The 17,831-nt window shown below is 40.8% G+C and overlaps 1 protein-coding gene across 1 annotated transcript; it reads left to right on the forward strand.

Annotated features, from left to right (window-relative positions):
• Window positions 1-890: 890 nt before the first annotated feature.
• calb2a (calbindin 2a) lies at window positions 891-16,065 on the forward strand. Its single transcript, XM_010743575.3, has 11 exons — window positions 891-1,170; window positions 4,916-4,992; window positions 5,068-5,157; window positions 6,210-6,290; window positions 8,529-8,585; window positions 10,431-10,508; window positions 11,537-11,592; window positions 11,670-11,709; window positions 11,824-11,877; window positions 14,080-14,151; window positions 15,267-16,065. Exons 1-11 carry the CDS (start codon window positions 1,077-1,079, stop codon window positions 15,381-15,383), a joined length of 816 nt encoding a protein of 271 aa, XP_010741877.1. The 5' UTR covers window positions 891-1,076; the 3' UTR covers window positions 15,384-16,065.
• Window positions 16,066-17,831: the final 1,766 nt, after the last annotated feature.

Consider the following 17,831-nt stretch of genomic DNA (forward strand, 5'->3'; position numbering starts at 1 on the left):
ATTATTTAAATTGAGCTAATTACAGGTGATGTAGGTTTTGACTGAGCTTCAGTAAAAGCACAGGTCTAATTAATTAACACCTGCTGAGGTTCCAGGTGTGACTTAATGGGTGCCATCTTTTGCGTTATTAGTTCCACCTGTGCTCTTCCTGCCTCAGCTCCAAACTGTCTGTCAAAGGGTGAAATCACCAAGCTGCAGATTTCATCAAGTACACTGGGAGAATGCTTCTAGGGATACTTGCCCTCCTGCTCATTACAGTCTTATTTCATCCTGGATATTATCACCTATTGCAGTAAATGAGTTGAAGAAATATAGATGAGTACAGTTTTTTTTTCCCATCCCCATTCTCGTAATAGGATCTGTGGCTTTCGCTTGCCCCTCTGCACAGTAGACTGGCCATTAATGAAGAGAAAAAAAGGGTTTTTTACCTCCCTCCCCTCTTTTTTCCAGAATTTACATTTATTATGTGGGCTAATCACTGCTGGCTGGAGGCAGTGTGGGAAATGTGATTAGTGTGTGAGTTCTAATTAAGTCTGTGAAGCCTCACACACTGGAAGACAGGCTCGGGGAGCTGCACGCTTAGATACACACACAGATGTAGATGCATGCACAAACACAGGCATGCATACAGAAACATGAGAACTCACATACAGGCACGTGCAAACTCTCTCTCTCTCACACACACACTCACACACACACACACACACACACAAGGTTGTATACTGTATAGCATGATGATGATGCAACAATCTGCTCACACACCAGTCTGTCCACTGCAGTGCCCAAAATGTCCTATCACACATCTACATCAATCTCGGATGCACACACACACACACACACACACACACACACACACACACACAAACGCGACGCTGACTCAGATGGATATTGTCGGTGGCAGCGCGCCCCCAGCGGCGGTGCAGCGGTGCTGCGGCTCCGGCGCCGGGGTTAAAAAGCGGCGGGGCGGTGCGCAGGGGCCACAGTGTGTGGGGTGTGTTTGAAGAAGAGGCACAGAAAAGAAAAAAAAAGTTAAAGGAGCGGATTTTTCTGCAGCTGCATCCTCCGAGAGCATCATCATGGCAAATAAAGCACAGCAACCTCCTCACCTGCACCTGGCCGAGGTCACCGCGTCCCAGTTCCTCGACATTTGGAAACATTTCGACGCTGATGGTAGGACTTTTTTTTCAAAGTTATTCCAAAAGAAATGAATGAAGCATGATGAAATGCATGGGAAAACGTTATCAGTTAGATAAAAAGAGAAAATGAAGTTGGTCTTTTACTTATATCAAGATCCCAGAGAAACACTATGTTATAAATGATTCTGCAAACTCAATTTTGTGGTGGAATTTTAGGAATATTAAAGGCACTATTTCCATTTCTTTAATCCAGGTGAATAAAGTAGCCAAAGGAGACATTTCCATCTTTAATATAGTTGATATCCGACCAGATATCAGAAGTTCGACGTTTTTTTAAATGCATTTAAATGGACATGCAGATCATTTAGGTATCATATTAGAAGAGACCACATACTGAGATTTGAGTATGAATTTCACATGAGCCCTAAATGGTGCGTAAAAGTAGTGCATCTTTAGATGGATGCAGCCTTGATCCTGTGAGTTCAGCTTTGTGGACGCACGGCGCGCTCCCGAAAAGCCCTCTCGTGGTTCCGTGAATTGCGCCCTGACGTTTTAATTATCCAATCCAAAGGAGGGAAATTGATTTAGGCATGCAATTAAAGTGTTATTCTGCATTCGATACATCATTTAATTAGGCTTTTCTGCGCGTTACAGTAATCTGCAATCGGTGACAGTTTGCATGTTACCGATAAGTAATTACCTCTCGTTGCATTGATTTTCGTTTCCAATCAAAAGAGGGAGAAAACTGGCTTATTTAAGTTTAATCAGTAAGTGCAGTCTGTCTCTTTCTGCAGAGGAAGTAGCTCAGTATAAGAAATGGATTGGAGTGATGCCTGTCAACAGAAAATTGTCTCATGCACTAATCTATTCAACCACACACACACACACACACACTAGTCTCAGTCTTGATCTGTGCCTTGCATCCTACATTTATGTGTGTGTGTGCAGTAGGACAGTATGACATGGGACAAGTTCCCTTTTTTAATGCCAAATCAAGCCTGTCACTTCTGTCATGAAAGTCTAATTATGGAACTGCTGATACCTTTAATATCTCTGTAAGGTCCTGTGTGGATTAGCTGATGAAAGTGCTGATGAAGCTCTTTCTGATGGACTCACAGCAGCCAGTCACAACTACAAAAAAAAAAAAAGGTCCTCAGTCTTGCTCGCTCAGTAAACTTTGTTAAGACAAACCTGCAAATAAGACGAGTGCGCGTTGCATCTGTTTTACACACACACACACACTCCTGGGAATTCATTGTTAAAACGATGTGTTTTGATGCCTGCACACATGATGAAATGTATTCCACAGAGAAATCAAGGTGGAGTGAGGAGTTGGTCGGGTGGGGCGGGGTGGACTCAGCTCCATAAGAGCTAATGTGCAGATAAAAATTGTTATATTTTACTCTTTTTGCTATCAATCCTACCAGCCAGGTCTTTAAGCCCTTACTGCGGAGGTATTTTACATATCGTGCTTTGCAATGAGCCACTTTGCAAATCAAATACAACCAGCACGCATCAACAGATTTGGCTACAGTGTTTGATTTCTGCACTCATTACTGGGAGTGTCTTCTCGCTTGGCAGAAAGAAAAGGAGAGCTAATTTGTTTGCTCAGATTGAGTAAACATCTCTGAGTTGCAGATAAAAATACACAAGAGGCGATGCACCCAGAGATGATGAAACCACATATTCCCCTGTTGGCCCCTGTTGGTTAGGTTTGCGTCTCTTGCAGCTCTGTGTCCCTCTCAGGCCTTTTTCGTTTCAATCAGTGGGGGGAAAAAAAAGGAAACAACCGCACTTCTTTTTGCTAATTATAGGACATTTTCTGTCAATTACTTTTATTAACTTGGATATGCAAAACTCGATCTAGTATATGAAGCCACAGAATCTACCTCCTGGAATGAGCAAGCTGTGATCTCAACACAAAATATTTGAATAGTCAGGGCTCCACTCTCTTGTTTGAAAGGCAAATTCGCTTTATATAGGTTTTAAATATGCACCTATGTGGCACAGCTGCCCACTTTGGGAGTTCCCCTGTGTTGGGGGTTGAATTTTAGAATCAGAACTAGTTGAAGAGAAGCGTCTTCACCGGCGTCTTCTGGGAGTAAAATGACGCAGTATCCTAAAGAATGTGTATTTGGGACAAATACTTTTACTTTTCATCTTGCTGTTTGATGCAAGCTTCAAGTCCTTGTGCAGAAAGACCAAAGTATATGAAAATAAGATTGGGAAAGTGCTCCGATTATGACACATAGAATGAGTTATGTGACATTTAAATTGAATGATCTGGAAGCGAGTTGAAGTCAGCCGTAAAATGTATCTGCTGGCAGTGATTTCCTTTATATCTGCACACTTATGCGGCACTGCTGATGTTCAGTGTGACAGAGGAGTGTGTGTGCGCTCACTCAATACGGGATTTGAGACAGTTTAATGAAGGCTTGACAAACTGTAATGAGGCTGTAGTGTTTCATGGAAAGCAAGAAAAAAATCACAGGGTGCTGAGGGCAGAAAGTACTTATCCCACATCTGAATAAGCGCAGTACAAACAGATGCTCCCTTATGCACAAATAAAATGCGTTGTATGGATTTATCAACACACTTATTGAATGTACGACGGCGCTCCAGCCTAATATATTCATAAATCTGTTTTTATTGTCATTTTTGCCATTCGCCGTGTGGTTAATCACTTCTTACCCTGTTTAATTATCAAGCCGGCCATTTCTCTCCAGAGTGCTAAATGTCAATAAGACCCACAGGAGGCAGGCTCGATAGCAGAGAGGCATTTTACTGTCCCACTTATTGAAAAGGCAGAGGCTCGTATTCATGAGTTTTGATAACATCACTAAGGAATGCATGCATGCATGCCCGCACACACTCACACTAACATTTCTATGGATAGAACAAAGGCGCTAAGATGTTGGTTGGATAGGGAGAGGGAGATAGAGGATGACAGGGAAGAGACGAGAAGGAGAGCAGAGGAATTGGATGGCATAATAGTCTTTGTTGGAGTTTAATGAGGCAGCTCTGCCTTCCAGGGTTTTATTGAAGCAGCTAGTCACATCGTTTGGAGCCATCTGTCCAGCCATTCAGCATGCTTGTTGATAGAATATTGGCACAGGTTCACAGACTACCTGAGTGAAGCAGGCATACTCATTTGTCCTCTGAATAGATACTGTCAGAGTAACAGAACGCCGGGAGTAAGGATGAAACAAGATAACTTTATTGTCCCCAAGATGAATTTATCACGACAGAATCAAAACAATGCGGCGTATATCATCTCGGGATGAGCACCGTTTGACACAAGTGACGCTTAGTCTGTCAGACTGAGTGATTGGAACGATATCACAAAGTTCCTTAAAACAAAATATCATCGCTTTCAGGGTGATCTTGCAAAAACAAATTCAGGTAGGAATTGTCACAGTGCACTGTTATCCATATTGATTCGTCCCATTTGCCAAACTCCCCCGCTGAAAGCAGTATCGACCTCTGTGGAATAAAAGAAGCTGCCTGTGGATCATCACCTTCAAAATGCTAGAAAAGCAATTTTCCATAAATAGCTTCTCCTTGCGTACAACCCCCGTGAACACACAGTCTTTGAGGAGTGATCAGTTTGCATTGTGTCAGTCAATAGCCTAATCTATTAAGTCAAAGGGGAAGGAAGAGAGTTATTGGTAAAGGGCTCATGTTTAAATCAATACCCGGCCAAAAAAAAAACTGTTTGACAGTGTGACCACATTTGCAATACTGACTAACAACGGCGTCTTGGTTTGTCTCAATCGCAGGTAATGGCTACATTGAGGGAAAGGAGCTGGAGAACTTCTTCAAGGAGTTGGAGGTGGCCCGGAGAGGAGCAGGGGTGGTGAGTTTAAACACACAAATACATATACTGACCACTCAGATTTTACCTGTACTGAGTACAAATGTATTTTTTCAGGATCCTACAAACCCCATATTCAGAGAAAAGATGAAGGAGTTCATGCAGAAGTTCGACAAGAACAAAGATGGACGTATTGAGATGTCAGAGGTAAGACCTTCAAGGTGCCTCTTGTATTAGGATTGGAAATTTGATTTAGTAGTTAGACATTTGAGGAAATACACTTATTTACTTCTCTGTGGAGAGTTACGTCAGAAGATTGATACCACTCACATTTATGTAGCCACAGCCGTCTTAGATTAGTACAAAGACTGGAAACACCAAGCCTATTCGGAAATGTAACACTATTTCATTTGTGGGAAAAATGCTTGCCAAGTTGAGTAAGATGAGAAGATATGTTCAGATCATTTGATCCCTTTGTAATATCACATTTATATCACTCATATCTGTCTTAAACAATTTGTGGTTTGGCGGCGGTAATATGCTACTATTTCTTTGCCATGCTGTGAGTGACGTCCTGGAATCTCCACTGGTTTGGACACATAACCTCTTTAAAACTGCGACCGCACACACGTTTTGTACCGATTAACCAAACGACGTTGTGACATAGAGGCCGCTGGGAGGTGTATTTTGTTACCTGTGAACAAAACTACGCTAGCTGTTTGACTAAACTCACACCAGTGTAGAAAAAGTTTGAGTTTTATGCTTTGTGTGGAGGGTGAGAAAAAGTTGTAAAAAGAAAGACAATTGACAGAGGAATACATTGCAAGTGGGAGGCTTCAGAAGCCTGGTCAATACTCCAATCGATGCATAAATACAGTCTTTATGATAGTCTCTGTAGAGAGTCAGTTTAGCTTATTGCTTTCCCTCGATTTTACAATTTTTGGAGCATGAAGGAGATGCAAGGAGAGCTTCTGAAATATCAATAATCCACTGCCCACATGGAAAATCTGCAAATGAGTTTTAGTTTTAAATTGTTGGAATTAAACTGGGTGCAAAAGCTTTGTCTGAACATCCCAAAACACTTTTTTAAAAAAAATAATTCTAAGTGCTTTTCAGGTTATGTCTCTCTATTATTTATGTCTGAGGCGTTACAGACAAAAAGCTCCCCTTGCAGTGTCTTCATGTCTTCTCTCACAGCGTATCAACTCCACCATCTTGTGTTCTCACTACTCCCATTTTGCCGTCATTTCTCTCTCTAGCTGGCCCAGATTCTCCCAACTGAAGAGAACTTCTTGCTCTGCTTCAGACAGTTTGTCAGCTCCAGTGCTGAGTTTATGGCGGTAAGAGTGTTTCTGAGTGTGTGTGTGGATGTTTATTTTAACATCGAACTCATCATTTGACCAGTTCTTTATAATACTTCTTACACAAAAGCTTCTTGTTCACTAAGAAAGGCCATTAGTCGAGACATACTTAACCGACCATACGCTATAGACCAGAGTCAGTCAACCTTGGAGGAGACAGTCTGCATGTTCTCATAACTGCCTACCAGCTAATTTCACGCATTAGCTCACTGTGTATGGTTGAAGGTGTACTAATTAGTGAAATAAGTCTGGAAAGAAAACCCACAGACTCTCTGCCTCCATTGCACATGGTTGCCTGTTTCTGCAGATGAGTTTAGTTAGCAAATACAAATTGAGCGAGCACCCCTGGTCTATCGGGAATATCGACTGTATAACTGGCTGGGCACAAATAAAGCAAACAAAAATCATTTCGGTCAACCTAAAGGGAGGTGCAAAAGGTTTAAAATAGTCATGTTTTCATTCCACATCGTGGCGTCCGTGATGCGGTAAATCCTCCTGATCTTTGATGTTGTATCTGCTGCAAAACACAAGAGGACTGAGGCAATTTTATGTGACCCATTAGCTCTGGTGTTTTATGCTCACTAACTAGACAGCGTTAATTACCGTAAACGGTTCTCCAAAGATTTTCTGTATGTAAATGTTTCTGCTGGTCGATGCGGAGAAGGTCAGTTATGGGTAGTTATGGGTAACCGTAGAGATTTGCAGAGGAGCTGACGCACACAATTCAGTACAGACACCTCAAGCTTCTTCATGGCTCATGGCTACAATCTGTATCAAATAAACAGCTAGGTGAATGTTTCTGAATGACTCCAGTGCACATGTGTGGGGAGGCATGTTTCAGTTGGTAGAACTGAAAAACCTTGGGCCGACGTCATTGTCACTTACAGTTCAAGAGCTAATACGTACTGAATGCTGAAAAGCTGAAGTAACTTTACAGCAAAATGTCGAGCACTCAGCTGTACTTGAATTCTGAATCAGCTTAATTGAGAATAGAAAATAACAAATCAACCAGAAGACAAAGTTCAAATTAATTGGAGACACACTGGAAACCAGCCCAGGACATAATTTAACATTTTCATTATAGCAATTACTGTATAACATAAATGTCACTAATTTAGCTAACAAGCAATCGGACAAAACATAAAATTAATGTGACTAGTTAACAGCAAAATCCTCACAGAAAATAAGACCGTCCGACTATATAGCAGCCATGTTGTGTGTCTTAGAAACCATTTATATATGAAAATGTCCAAGTATGGTATAAATAAGTTCAGTGCTGCTGTGAATTATGAATAATGAATGACTGGGGGAGTAACAAAAAGCTTTCAGCTGAGCAAGACATGTGTTGAAAGGAACTAGAAAAAAAAAGGGGGAAATCATTTCATCCACGAAATGCCTTCAGAAGATAAGGAAATGGCAGATTTCTTGTTAGATGGTCCGCAATGAAAGGATGGAGCCAATTAGAAACCAATTATATGTGAGGAAGAGGATGTCCTTGTCTCCCGTGTCATATAGGAAAAGGAATAACGAAATGAGAGAAGGAGGATGAGTGAAAAGGAAGGTGTGTAGAGGGAAGGGTACAAAGGGCAAAGCGGGAACAGGGAGGGCGTAAATGAAATGTCGACGGGAAGTTGAGAGCCGGAGTTCGAGAACATAAAACAAGGGGACGAATAATCAGTCATTGTTGCAGGGTGCACAGAGGAGGAAGAGGGCAGAGAGGTTTTTAAAGGGTTGGAATGAGGAAGCCGAACCTTCTATTTTCAGAGTCATATATAATGGATAACACCACTGTAGCTCCTCTGTACAGAGCCCGGAGGAGGAGTACAGGGGGAGGAAAGTAGAAGGAGAAGAGGGGGAGACCATCCATCTTTGATAAGAAGCCCTTCTTTGGACAGGGACAGCTGCTAGATTAAAACATTCATTAAAATGACTTTCTCTCCCTCTCCTCTGTATGAGGGCGAGTGTGGATTGTATTGAAAACTGTGATTACAGTGATATCGCAGGCTTTTGTGGTCGACCCCTCTGGAACGATTTCTGCTCTGCGCCACAGAAAAATCAAACTCTTAGTGCAGTTAAAGAGCAAGCTGGGGTTCGATCAGAGAGGATTTATGTACAGGGGGGCAAATGTAAATCACTCTGGAGAAAAGTGTCTTTGTGCTTTGTACTTAAAAAACTGAGTTCAATCTTTTTGTTTTTTGTTTTGATGATTTCTCTTAGGCATGGAGGCGATACGATACAGATCGCAGTGGCTACATTGAAGCAAATGAACTGAAGGTACGTTCCAGAGATTCTCAATGATTCATGAAAATGGCTTTTATGTAGTAGATCTGATATTATCATCTACAGCATCCTACAGACTTGCATAACTGCAGAGCCTAATCACAAATTATTATTTTATAAATATTATTATTTATTCATCTGCTTACTTGGTCGTATTTATTCTTATTTTGTTATGTCTTTTTTTTTTCTTTCTTTCTTCCCCCCCCACACACATAAATGCTCATCAAAACACTAACAGGACACCAACACTAAAGAGTAACTACGAGACAGTTATAGATTGTAGCCACTTGAGTGGCTACTTAAACCATACTCCTCTTCCTGTAATCATTTACATTAATCTACATATATACATATATTTAAAGCGCTGTAATAGTCAGGTTTGTCCCTTAATGTAATTCATGAAAATAATGCATTTTAATGTTCACATCCGAGATGTTAAGTTGTTTTGCACCAATAAAAAGAAAGAAAGAGAGAAAATAATCCTCTACTATTTTTTGTGTGTTATGATCAGTAACTCTTCTATTATCGTACTGATTCTGTGCACGGATAGGAAGATGACAGATAGATGGGAAGATTAATACCACTTCTCATGTTTGCATGTTAAATATAATCCTAAAGCTCAGAGATAATTAGCTGAGTTTAAAGACTAGAAGCAGGGGTCTAGGTACGAGAAGGAAATCATCTTCATGGCCACTTGTTGCCTGGGACTCGATATAAAGCTGCATTTAATTTGGTTTGGATTAAAAAAAAAAAGATATTTTATGTTATTAGTGAGCTTTAAATGCACAGGTTGGCAGAATTTGGATGTTTCCAGTTATTCCTCATATTTAGCGGATCAAGACAGCAAATAAAGATATGTCCAGAAATGTTGATCTATTCTACAATCTGTAGAAAATAATTTCAGAGTTACTCCATCAAATGACATCTTCCACAGATAATCATCATTTCAAAATGTTCAACACTGAGGGGTTTCAGTGTGATACACTTGAGTATTTGGGGCGAGTAAATCCAGGCAGCAGCTTTGACAGAGGAGAGTTAAATGGCTGTTTCACAAGAAATTCCCCAATGACCATGAGTGTGTTTTTCAGGTGAGGATTCAGATGCAAAAAGCTTTAAAGATTGCACAAATGTTATTCACTCTAACACCTTTTGGGAGTGCTGTGTCACATGATATAAAGTAAAAGTGCTCCGCACTGGGGAGGGAGGACGTTAATGGGGTCAGTGATTACACATCATGTACAGATTAGGGCTGCTTGGGTTGTTATGACAGCTCATTTCTTCCAGCTAACCGGCTGCAGATGAGTTGCTCAGGTGTAGTCTTTTGAAAGCTTTATAAAAATGCAGATGAGTGCAATCGCGTGCAGCAGAAATGTATCTCACCTCATGACTGATAAATACTGTAAATTTGGGATAATGGTACTTGAGTACAGTCATTTTAAGACACTAAGTTTTTAATGCAGTACATGTACTGTACCTGACAGTAGAAGTTACTACAAATATCATCGATGTCATACTTTTTTCTGTCTCTCCATCCATCTGTCTTTAGGTTCTTCCTTCATATCATCATCCTTTATGTTTCATCTATCTTTTATTTGTTTTAATGTTCCTTAATGTTTATATGTTCCATTTTTACTTGCTCCTCCTGATCTCCTTCTTCTTCTCTGCTTACTTTGGATACCTGAGTATATACTACTGCTAATATTTCTTTATTTTTACTTAGTGTGGGTACAAACTTGGTAGTTAGCAGCAAGTAAGAGATCTGAAAACTTCATCTCCCATTGATAATGACACACACACACACTTAACGGTCATGTTATCTACGTGTGTCTCTGTCCTCAGGGCTTTCTGTCAGACCTGCTGGAGAAGGCTAACAGACACTATGATGACCAGAAGCTGCAGGAGTACACACAGACCATCGTAAGACTCTCTCACAAACACACACACACACACACACACACACAGTGTAATTGGACAGCTATCACTATTCTTTTGAGCTACGCCGAGGTTCAGTGGTAGGAACAAGACTATTGATTTTCACCCAAAATACACAAAAAGGGAGCCTTCACCTCTTTAAAAGTTTAAAAGTTGTTTCTCTCTGCAAGAAGACACCGCTCACCGCAGTGTACTAGACAAGGTCCTCTAAGCTCGGAGAATACTGGGAGTAACTCAAACTGAGTGAAAACTTCTCACAAACTAGAACAAAGAGTAAAATCTTGGTCGTGTGCAGTCTCTATGAAAGCAGGTATCCGTCTAGTGCCCATCTGGCCTGGAGGACCCCAGAGACCTATCGTGTTGATGGCAGAGGACCTATCGTGTCCTGCAGGTTGTGTGTTTACAGTCCAGATGTGCTAACATCTGCTTCTTCCTAGGAGCCCCAGAGCTGACCTGACCTGATTTACTGAAGCAGTTTCCTCTACATGCGCATAGATACACTTCATTATTGTTTCTTCATAACTTTATTAGACATTTGAGCCACAGATGGTAAAATTGAGGGAGTTGATAGAGTTTGCTGCAGTGATTCATGCCGGTACTTGCACAAGGCTGGAAATGGTCTTTAATGGTGGGTAATTTTGAATTGATATGCAGCTAAGATGGGATGGTTTGTGTTCAATTCATGTCATTTTGCAAACGTTTGTATTCTTTCCTCCACTCTGCCCTAAAAAAGAGAATCTTTAGAGAGAATCAACTGTATTGGGTTAAATGTTCGAAACAGGTTTTATGGACAGTCTCTTTACTGGTCCTCTGTTAAATATCTAGAACTGAAAAAAGGTTGTGGATTCATAATGAAGGTAGAAACTTTATGGCCGTCCACTCGATTTCCCAGTCAATGAATTTCCTGAGTGCACATTTGCCTTCATCTTGACAGAATATGCCTATAAAAAAAACTTAAATTTCTGTCTCTCTCCTCTCTCCCTTCCTGTCTCTGTTCTCCTTCCACTTTGTAGCTCAGGATGTTTGATCTGAATGGAGACGGCAAGTTGGGCCTGTCAGAGATGGCAAGGTAATGTTGCCTGCTGATGCTCCTTCAAAATCATCAAATTTGATTAGTTATGATAATAAAGTCTTTGTCTCCCACAGGCTTCTCCCTGTCCAGGAGAATTTCTTACTCAACTTCCAGGTAAGTAACAAGCAGAAATGTTCATGCAAAACACAATGACAATGTCATTTATTTTTTTATTTTATTTTTTTACAATAATGACACATATTAAACTGTGACTTCTGCTCTTTACAGGGTGTCAAGTTGACCACTGAGCAGTTCAATGCCATCTTCACATACTATGACAAGGTAAAGTGATATAGAAAAGGGCTGAGGGGTATTTAAAGGGTCATATCCGTGACTTCACTCACAGGTTTCTGAAGAGCCATCTTTTGGCAGTAGCTGCCTCTGTTGCCTCCTGGCTAATCTAAACCTGGTTCGCTCAAAAGCACCCGTCAGTAAAAGCGGCCACTCTTTTAATTATACATATCTTTTGTATGAAAATTCACCCTCAGTACAGTTGTCTTGAATGTGGAAATTAGCTATAGAAACGAAAACCTTTGTACCAGGCTGTAAAAATGATGCTGTATACAGTAGTTAGACATTTTTATATGGGGGCTTATGGAAATTGACTTGTTTTAGAGCCTGACTCAAGTGGCTAAATTGACGTCTACTACAATGCCATAGAAACAGTTACAACCCCCATGTGCCTTAGCCTATGAGGGAAGTGAATGCTAATAAAATTGTTTTATCTTTGTTGAAAATGATACGGAATGATTACGGATACAAGTTAAATTTAGCCGAGGCTAGTGGAACAGAAGCTTGAGTCTTGAGTCAGGTTGTCCGGATGACAATAATGAGTATGCAAATTCCTTGTTGAGTATAGGGCGCTCCCTAAACTACCTATGTAAATGAGTTGTAAGCTCAGCACACCTGTCCCTTTGTAAACAGCTCAAGATGGTGGAACAGTGGTTCACTTAATGACCACATTTGAAATATATTGGTGGCAAGGGACTACGGGGAGTGATATCATACAAGGCAGGTGGGAGTTTCAAGGGAGAGAGCGGTGCGTTGTACGTCTGCTAAGTCATTTCTTTTTATTTATGATATCTTGTGAGTTTGTTTCAGCCTGAGGGAACGGCCATAGGTAGCTATAAGAGGGCTGCTTCAGTTTCCAAGGAAATAAACAACTCAGCGTGATGCGGCACAGCATCAGTTCATCTAGTGCTAAATGCTTCTATAGTCTGCTGTGGTCCCACTATATATTCTGGTATGCAACATTTTTATTGAAATTCATCAATCTTTGACTTTCTGATGCTGTTTTTGTAGCAGTGATTCAGTCTGTACTTTATTGTTCCATGACTACAAAACAGAGACTTCCAGTCACATCTTATTTAAATCAGCTGATTTTATTTGTTGCCATTGGCTGTCTTGGCCTTACACCATCAATGCATCATCTTTGGACTTGAACAGAACCCTGGGGGGAGGTAGGTGGGGGGATTGCGTGCATGTTCGTGTCTCAGTTGAGACTGAAGGCTCGCACTCACTCTCACTTGCAAAGGACAGGGCTGTATGTTAAATTATAGATGAGCGAGTGCGGTCCCATTCATGTAGACGCGAATGGAGCACTACCATTTATGTGTGTAATTAATTTCATCATTGTGTTATGAGCTCAGGCCCTGCAGCTGAAAAACGGGCAGCTGCTGTCACTTGTGCTCATAGATCGTGGCAAAGTGTGTCCGGGCAGCTGAAGAGTAACATGGCTCACGGTGTCAAAAGCCCCAAACTGTGTTGAAAATATCTGAAAAGCAAGATGGCACAGAGCTTAAAGTGACTGATACCTGATGTTGCTCTGCTTTCCCATACCTCCTTTTATCCGTAATGTAAAAATAAATAGAATTCACACTTTATTCCTGAGATTTAGGACACTTCAGTTCAGCTTAAACATCAAAGAGCATCTCCCAAAGTAAGAAAAAAATAAGGCTGGCAAGCCAGTCAGCTCTGAAGTCATCTTGAGACCGAGCCTAGATGAACAGAACGTGGCTTTGTGCCTCTTGCCAAGGGAAAATTTCCCTTTTCCAAAGGCACTATCGTTAGACATAACTCAATAATTAGCAAAGTGGCTCTCATTGGCTTTACAGCTAACCCTCTTTATAGAGTTGTGAATGAGAAGTCTTTTTGAAATCATCATTCATGAATGGCCATTTGGCTGGTGCGTTCATGATGGCTGCCATAAAATATTGAATGAAGTTGAGCAGCAGAACAGTGCACAAAAGGGAAGCTCTGAATCTAAACATAGACCGGTGCACGCTGAAAGGCATGCAAGAATATTTCGATGAAAAGTAACACAATCAAACGTAGATGGCAGCTACATATTGTTGAGCCATAGTTTAAATGTCTGCAGTTTAATTATGTCAACTTGTTGCCTCCTGATAATCTGAGTGAACTTTTCTTCTATTCCTGGAGAAGAAAATAACATTTGTGCTGTGTCTCCGTGTCAACTCCTTTCAGGATGGCAACGGCTACATTGATGAGCAAGAGCTGGACGCCCTGCTACGAGACCTTTACCAGAAAAACAACAAGGTGAGATGGGGGCTTCGGTAAAGGTCTGAGACATTTGTATACCAGTGCAGACTTGTCTTATCTTCTGCTCCCTTCATATGTTTACTCCCTAACATGTACTGTTCAATATAACATACTATGTCTGTAGGGCCGAATTACAATAATAGAAGTAGTGAACATGCCAAGCAGGCAAGCTGCATGCGATGAGTAATTCGGACTGTTCTGGTTCTTGCAAAAGCTGAGATCAAAAGCTTTATTGATACCATCAAATGATTCAAAATGATTAGCTGCTTATTATCTTCATTAAGTGTGTTTGTGTATTGGTGCCAGCTTTGACTGAAAGGCTGTCAAATCTTAGGATGAGTTGAAGGTATTGGATATTCATCTTCTAGCATTATATAATATGTGAAGCTAACAAGTGCCTATTAAAGACTCTTTTACCGAACTCTCACTGGAAGAAATGTTCTTGATGTTAAACCTTTCAACAAACGAACACAGAAGGACAAAAGTTTGCTATAGCCATGCATTAATAGACATGTGGTTAGGATGGCAAAATAAGGTAGCGAAAGAGGTTTGATTCTGTTGTCTGGTATGTAATTATAGTTTTGTTAACAATAATGATAGTTAGTCATAAACTGTATCTACTTAGCTAGTCCAGTAAACTGAGCTCTACTGTCTTGGGATGATTAAATTATCCTGTTTGGTGGTTTGATGGTGGAGAAATGTGTGTAAATATATGCATCCTATAGGAAAAGATAACATATCATAATTAATTTTTAATGAGTGCATTATGAATATAGGTTATGGGCAGCGATCCACTGTCCACAAGGTCTTAATTAACTCCAGAACTAAATAATGTAAATGTTTGCAGGCTCAATGGTCTCCCAGCATTATCAGATATTCCAGAATAAAATAACATAGTGCTTCTGGTGTAAGCCCCAACAGCTGGATGAATTCTACTGATTTCTTGACCTTACCATCCTAGGAAAAAGCATTTCACGTCCAAGACAGTGCTGCTCAGTTTTAGCTATCGAAGCATGTGTTCTGATAATAAATGAAGCATTAGTAATGTCACATTTCAGATGGTGGCTTCAGCTGTACTGACTTTATCCCCCCCTCCCCTTACCCTTGTTCAGGAGGTGGACTTGAAGAGCCTGACGGGCTACAAGCAGAGCATCATGAGCCTGTCCGACGGCGGAAAGCTCTACCGCGGCGAGCTTGAAATCGTCCTCTGCAGGGAGCCAATTGTGTGACTCTTCCTTCTCTCTTGTTGTATATCTTCATTTTCTCTGCCTGTCCCGCCCTGCTCTCCTGTGACCACACCCACTCTCAGCTGCCTGGGAACATATACCAGGTGCATGTGCCAGGCACCCCCCCCTCCAGCCCATGCCATCATTTCCCCAACCTCCCAATCTGAAGTTACAACTTCAGAATGAATGATAAGCGCACTGTCAGCACGCAACAGCTCTTCTTTTTCTTTTACTGCAATTCTGAACTCCTAAACCCGAAACCATGACCTTTCTGAAACCTCTAGCTTTTCACCTTCCCAACCCGACCCCCCATCTGTCTGTCCTGAACCCTTTCTGAACTCTTCCCTGCTCATGCTGTGCCTGACTTGCAACTCCTGGCCAAAAGCCCAAACCCATTATTCCACAGAAATGACCCTTTGACCTGTTGATAAACCCTAAACCTTGACCCCCTCCATTCCCTCCACTCTTTCAACTTTGCATTAGATACAATATATAGTCAAACAAAACTGCAGACTGCTGTGTTTAAATTTATCTAATTTATAGTCTGTGATGGAACTGGTATTGGTTTTTCCACCTCTATTTGCCCTCTTGTTCTATTGCCATGATATGATTTTCATTTTCAATGTTTGGTTTTGGCTGATACTGTCAATTGAAAATATTAATAAACTGTCTTAAGATAAAATCAGTTTTGACACTGGATGAATCCCTCCTGGATTTTCTTGTGCTTCACAGTCTGAATATCTCAACCCAGGGACATGCAGTGCTCTCAAAGTTTCCTGATTACTCTCTGCAGTGCTGACCTTCTGCATACCGAGTTGTTTATTTTATCAAACCACCCCAGCTTCAAACAGCTCCCTCGCCTTCAATACACAAGCATAACCGTAAAAAGGATTAACGATGGATGCAATCACAAGAGTGTGTGAGAGAGATGGTGTACATTTTTAAAGCCATAGTAAAGTAAGTTTAGAAAAACACTAAAACTGGATTTTGATGTCGATGTCAGTTGGTTTGTGTTGAGCAACTTAACTCCGGCAGCTCCAAATGCTTTCCCTGGAAATGTATTGCTTAGTGAGCACTGGAAACAATAGATAGAAATAATGGCTGTTCCGCTGTAGCGGTGACTCAGACAGCTTTATTTGCAGCATGATGTCTTTCTCCCGGTTGCAAAATGAAAATGACTGAAGAAACAAGTAGTGGAGTGATATTGCTGAGTCTGCACTGCGAGGCACTGCCTGTGTTTCCTCTCTTGTGAATGAAATGAGGCAGTTTAACAAAACATTTCTCCCCTCCCTTTGAGTTGCTGATAGCAAACCTGAAGCTGACCTGAAGTTCCAGTTAAATCTGTTTCAAATAGATTTATCTCCTGTCATTCAGTTGTTCCTCGAGAAGAAATTAAAGTTTAATTGTACATAAGATGAAACATTTAGGCCCAAGGTCTAAATATGTAAATAGAGAGACACTTAAAAACAAACTGAGGCCTGATTTTCTCATAAATTACCAACGCGAGGCAGAGCCAATTACATAATGCAATAAAATAACTGACAAAGAATGTGGCTCAGATTGCAGTGGTACACCAGGAATCCTTTTCGAGGTGAATCCAGGGTCCAAGGTTTTTCCACACTCCTTATGCTGAGATGTTACTCCTGAGGTAGTAGGACAGAACATGATATTTCTCGTAAAACCCTGTGTAATTGGGTTTGACATGCTTTTAAAGTCATCTGAATAATACAGCAAGCACACTAGTTCCCCTCTCGGTGTGGCTCTGGTGCAAACCCACATCAATTAATTAGGAGCATTTAAACCTTTATGTGACATGCAGCTGCACAAGGAAAAACAAGCATGTCACTAGCTGATAAGAAGTCCTACATGTTAATATTTCCCACAATCAGACTGTACAGTAATTAACACTGACCACAGTGGACACGTGACAATTACTGGAAACATTTAAAGGTCCAGTTTGTAACATTTAAGGGTACCTACTGACAGAAATGGAATATCATAGTCATTACTATGTTTTCATTAGTGTAAAATCACCCGAAAATAAGAATTGTTATGTTTATTTTACCTTAGAATGAGACTTTTATATCTACTGAAGGAGCAGGTCCAGGCAACCCAGAAGGGACAAAACAAAGACTGGGTCTACATACAACCTTGTGCATGTTTTACACGTTTCTCGAGAGGCAGAGGTGACAGGTTTGAAGTTGGTTGCAATCTGAAACACCACTAGATGCCACTAAATTCTACTCACTGGACCTTTAAATATTAAAATTACATAGTCAATTAGCTAACAATAGCCACCTTAAAGATCTGTAGTGTCACATTTGGGGGTTTCATTCATGTATAAACACCTGACAATAATGGTTATGTTTTGTTACCTTTGAATGAGCAAAAGCATGTACACAATCTGCAACATGTTGAACTGCCATGTTTCTATAGTAGCCCAGAAAAGAC

The sequence above is a fragment of the Larimichthys crocea genome, chromosome XXI, assembly GCF_000972845.2.
Source record: "Larimichthys crocea isolate SSNF chromosome XXI, L_crocea_2.0, whole genome shotgun sequence".
In the NCBI taxonomy this organism is placed as follows: Eukaryota; Metazoa; Chordata; class Actinopteri; family Sciaenidae; genus Larimichthys; species Larimichthys crocea.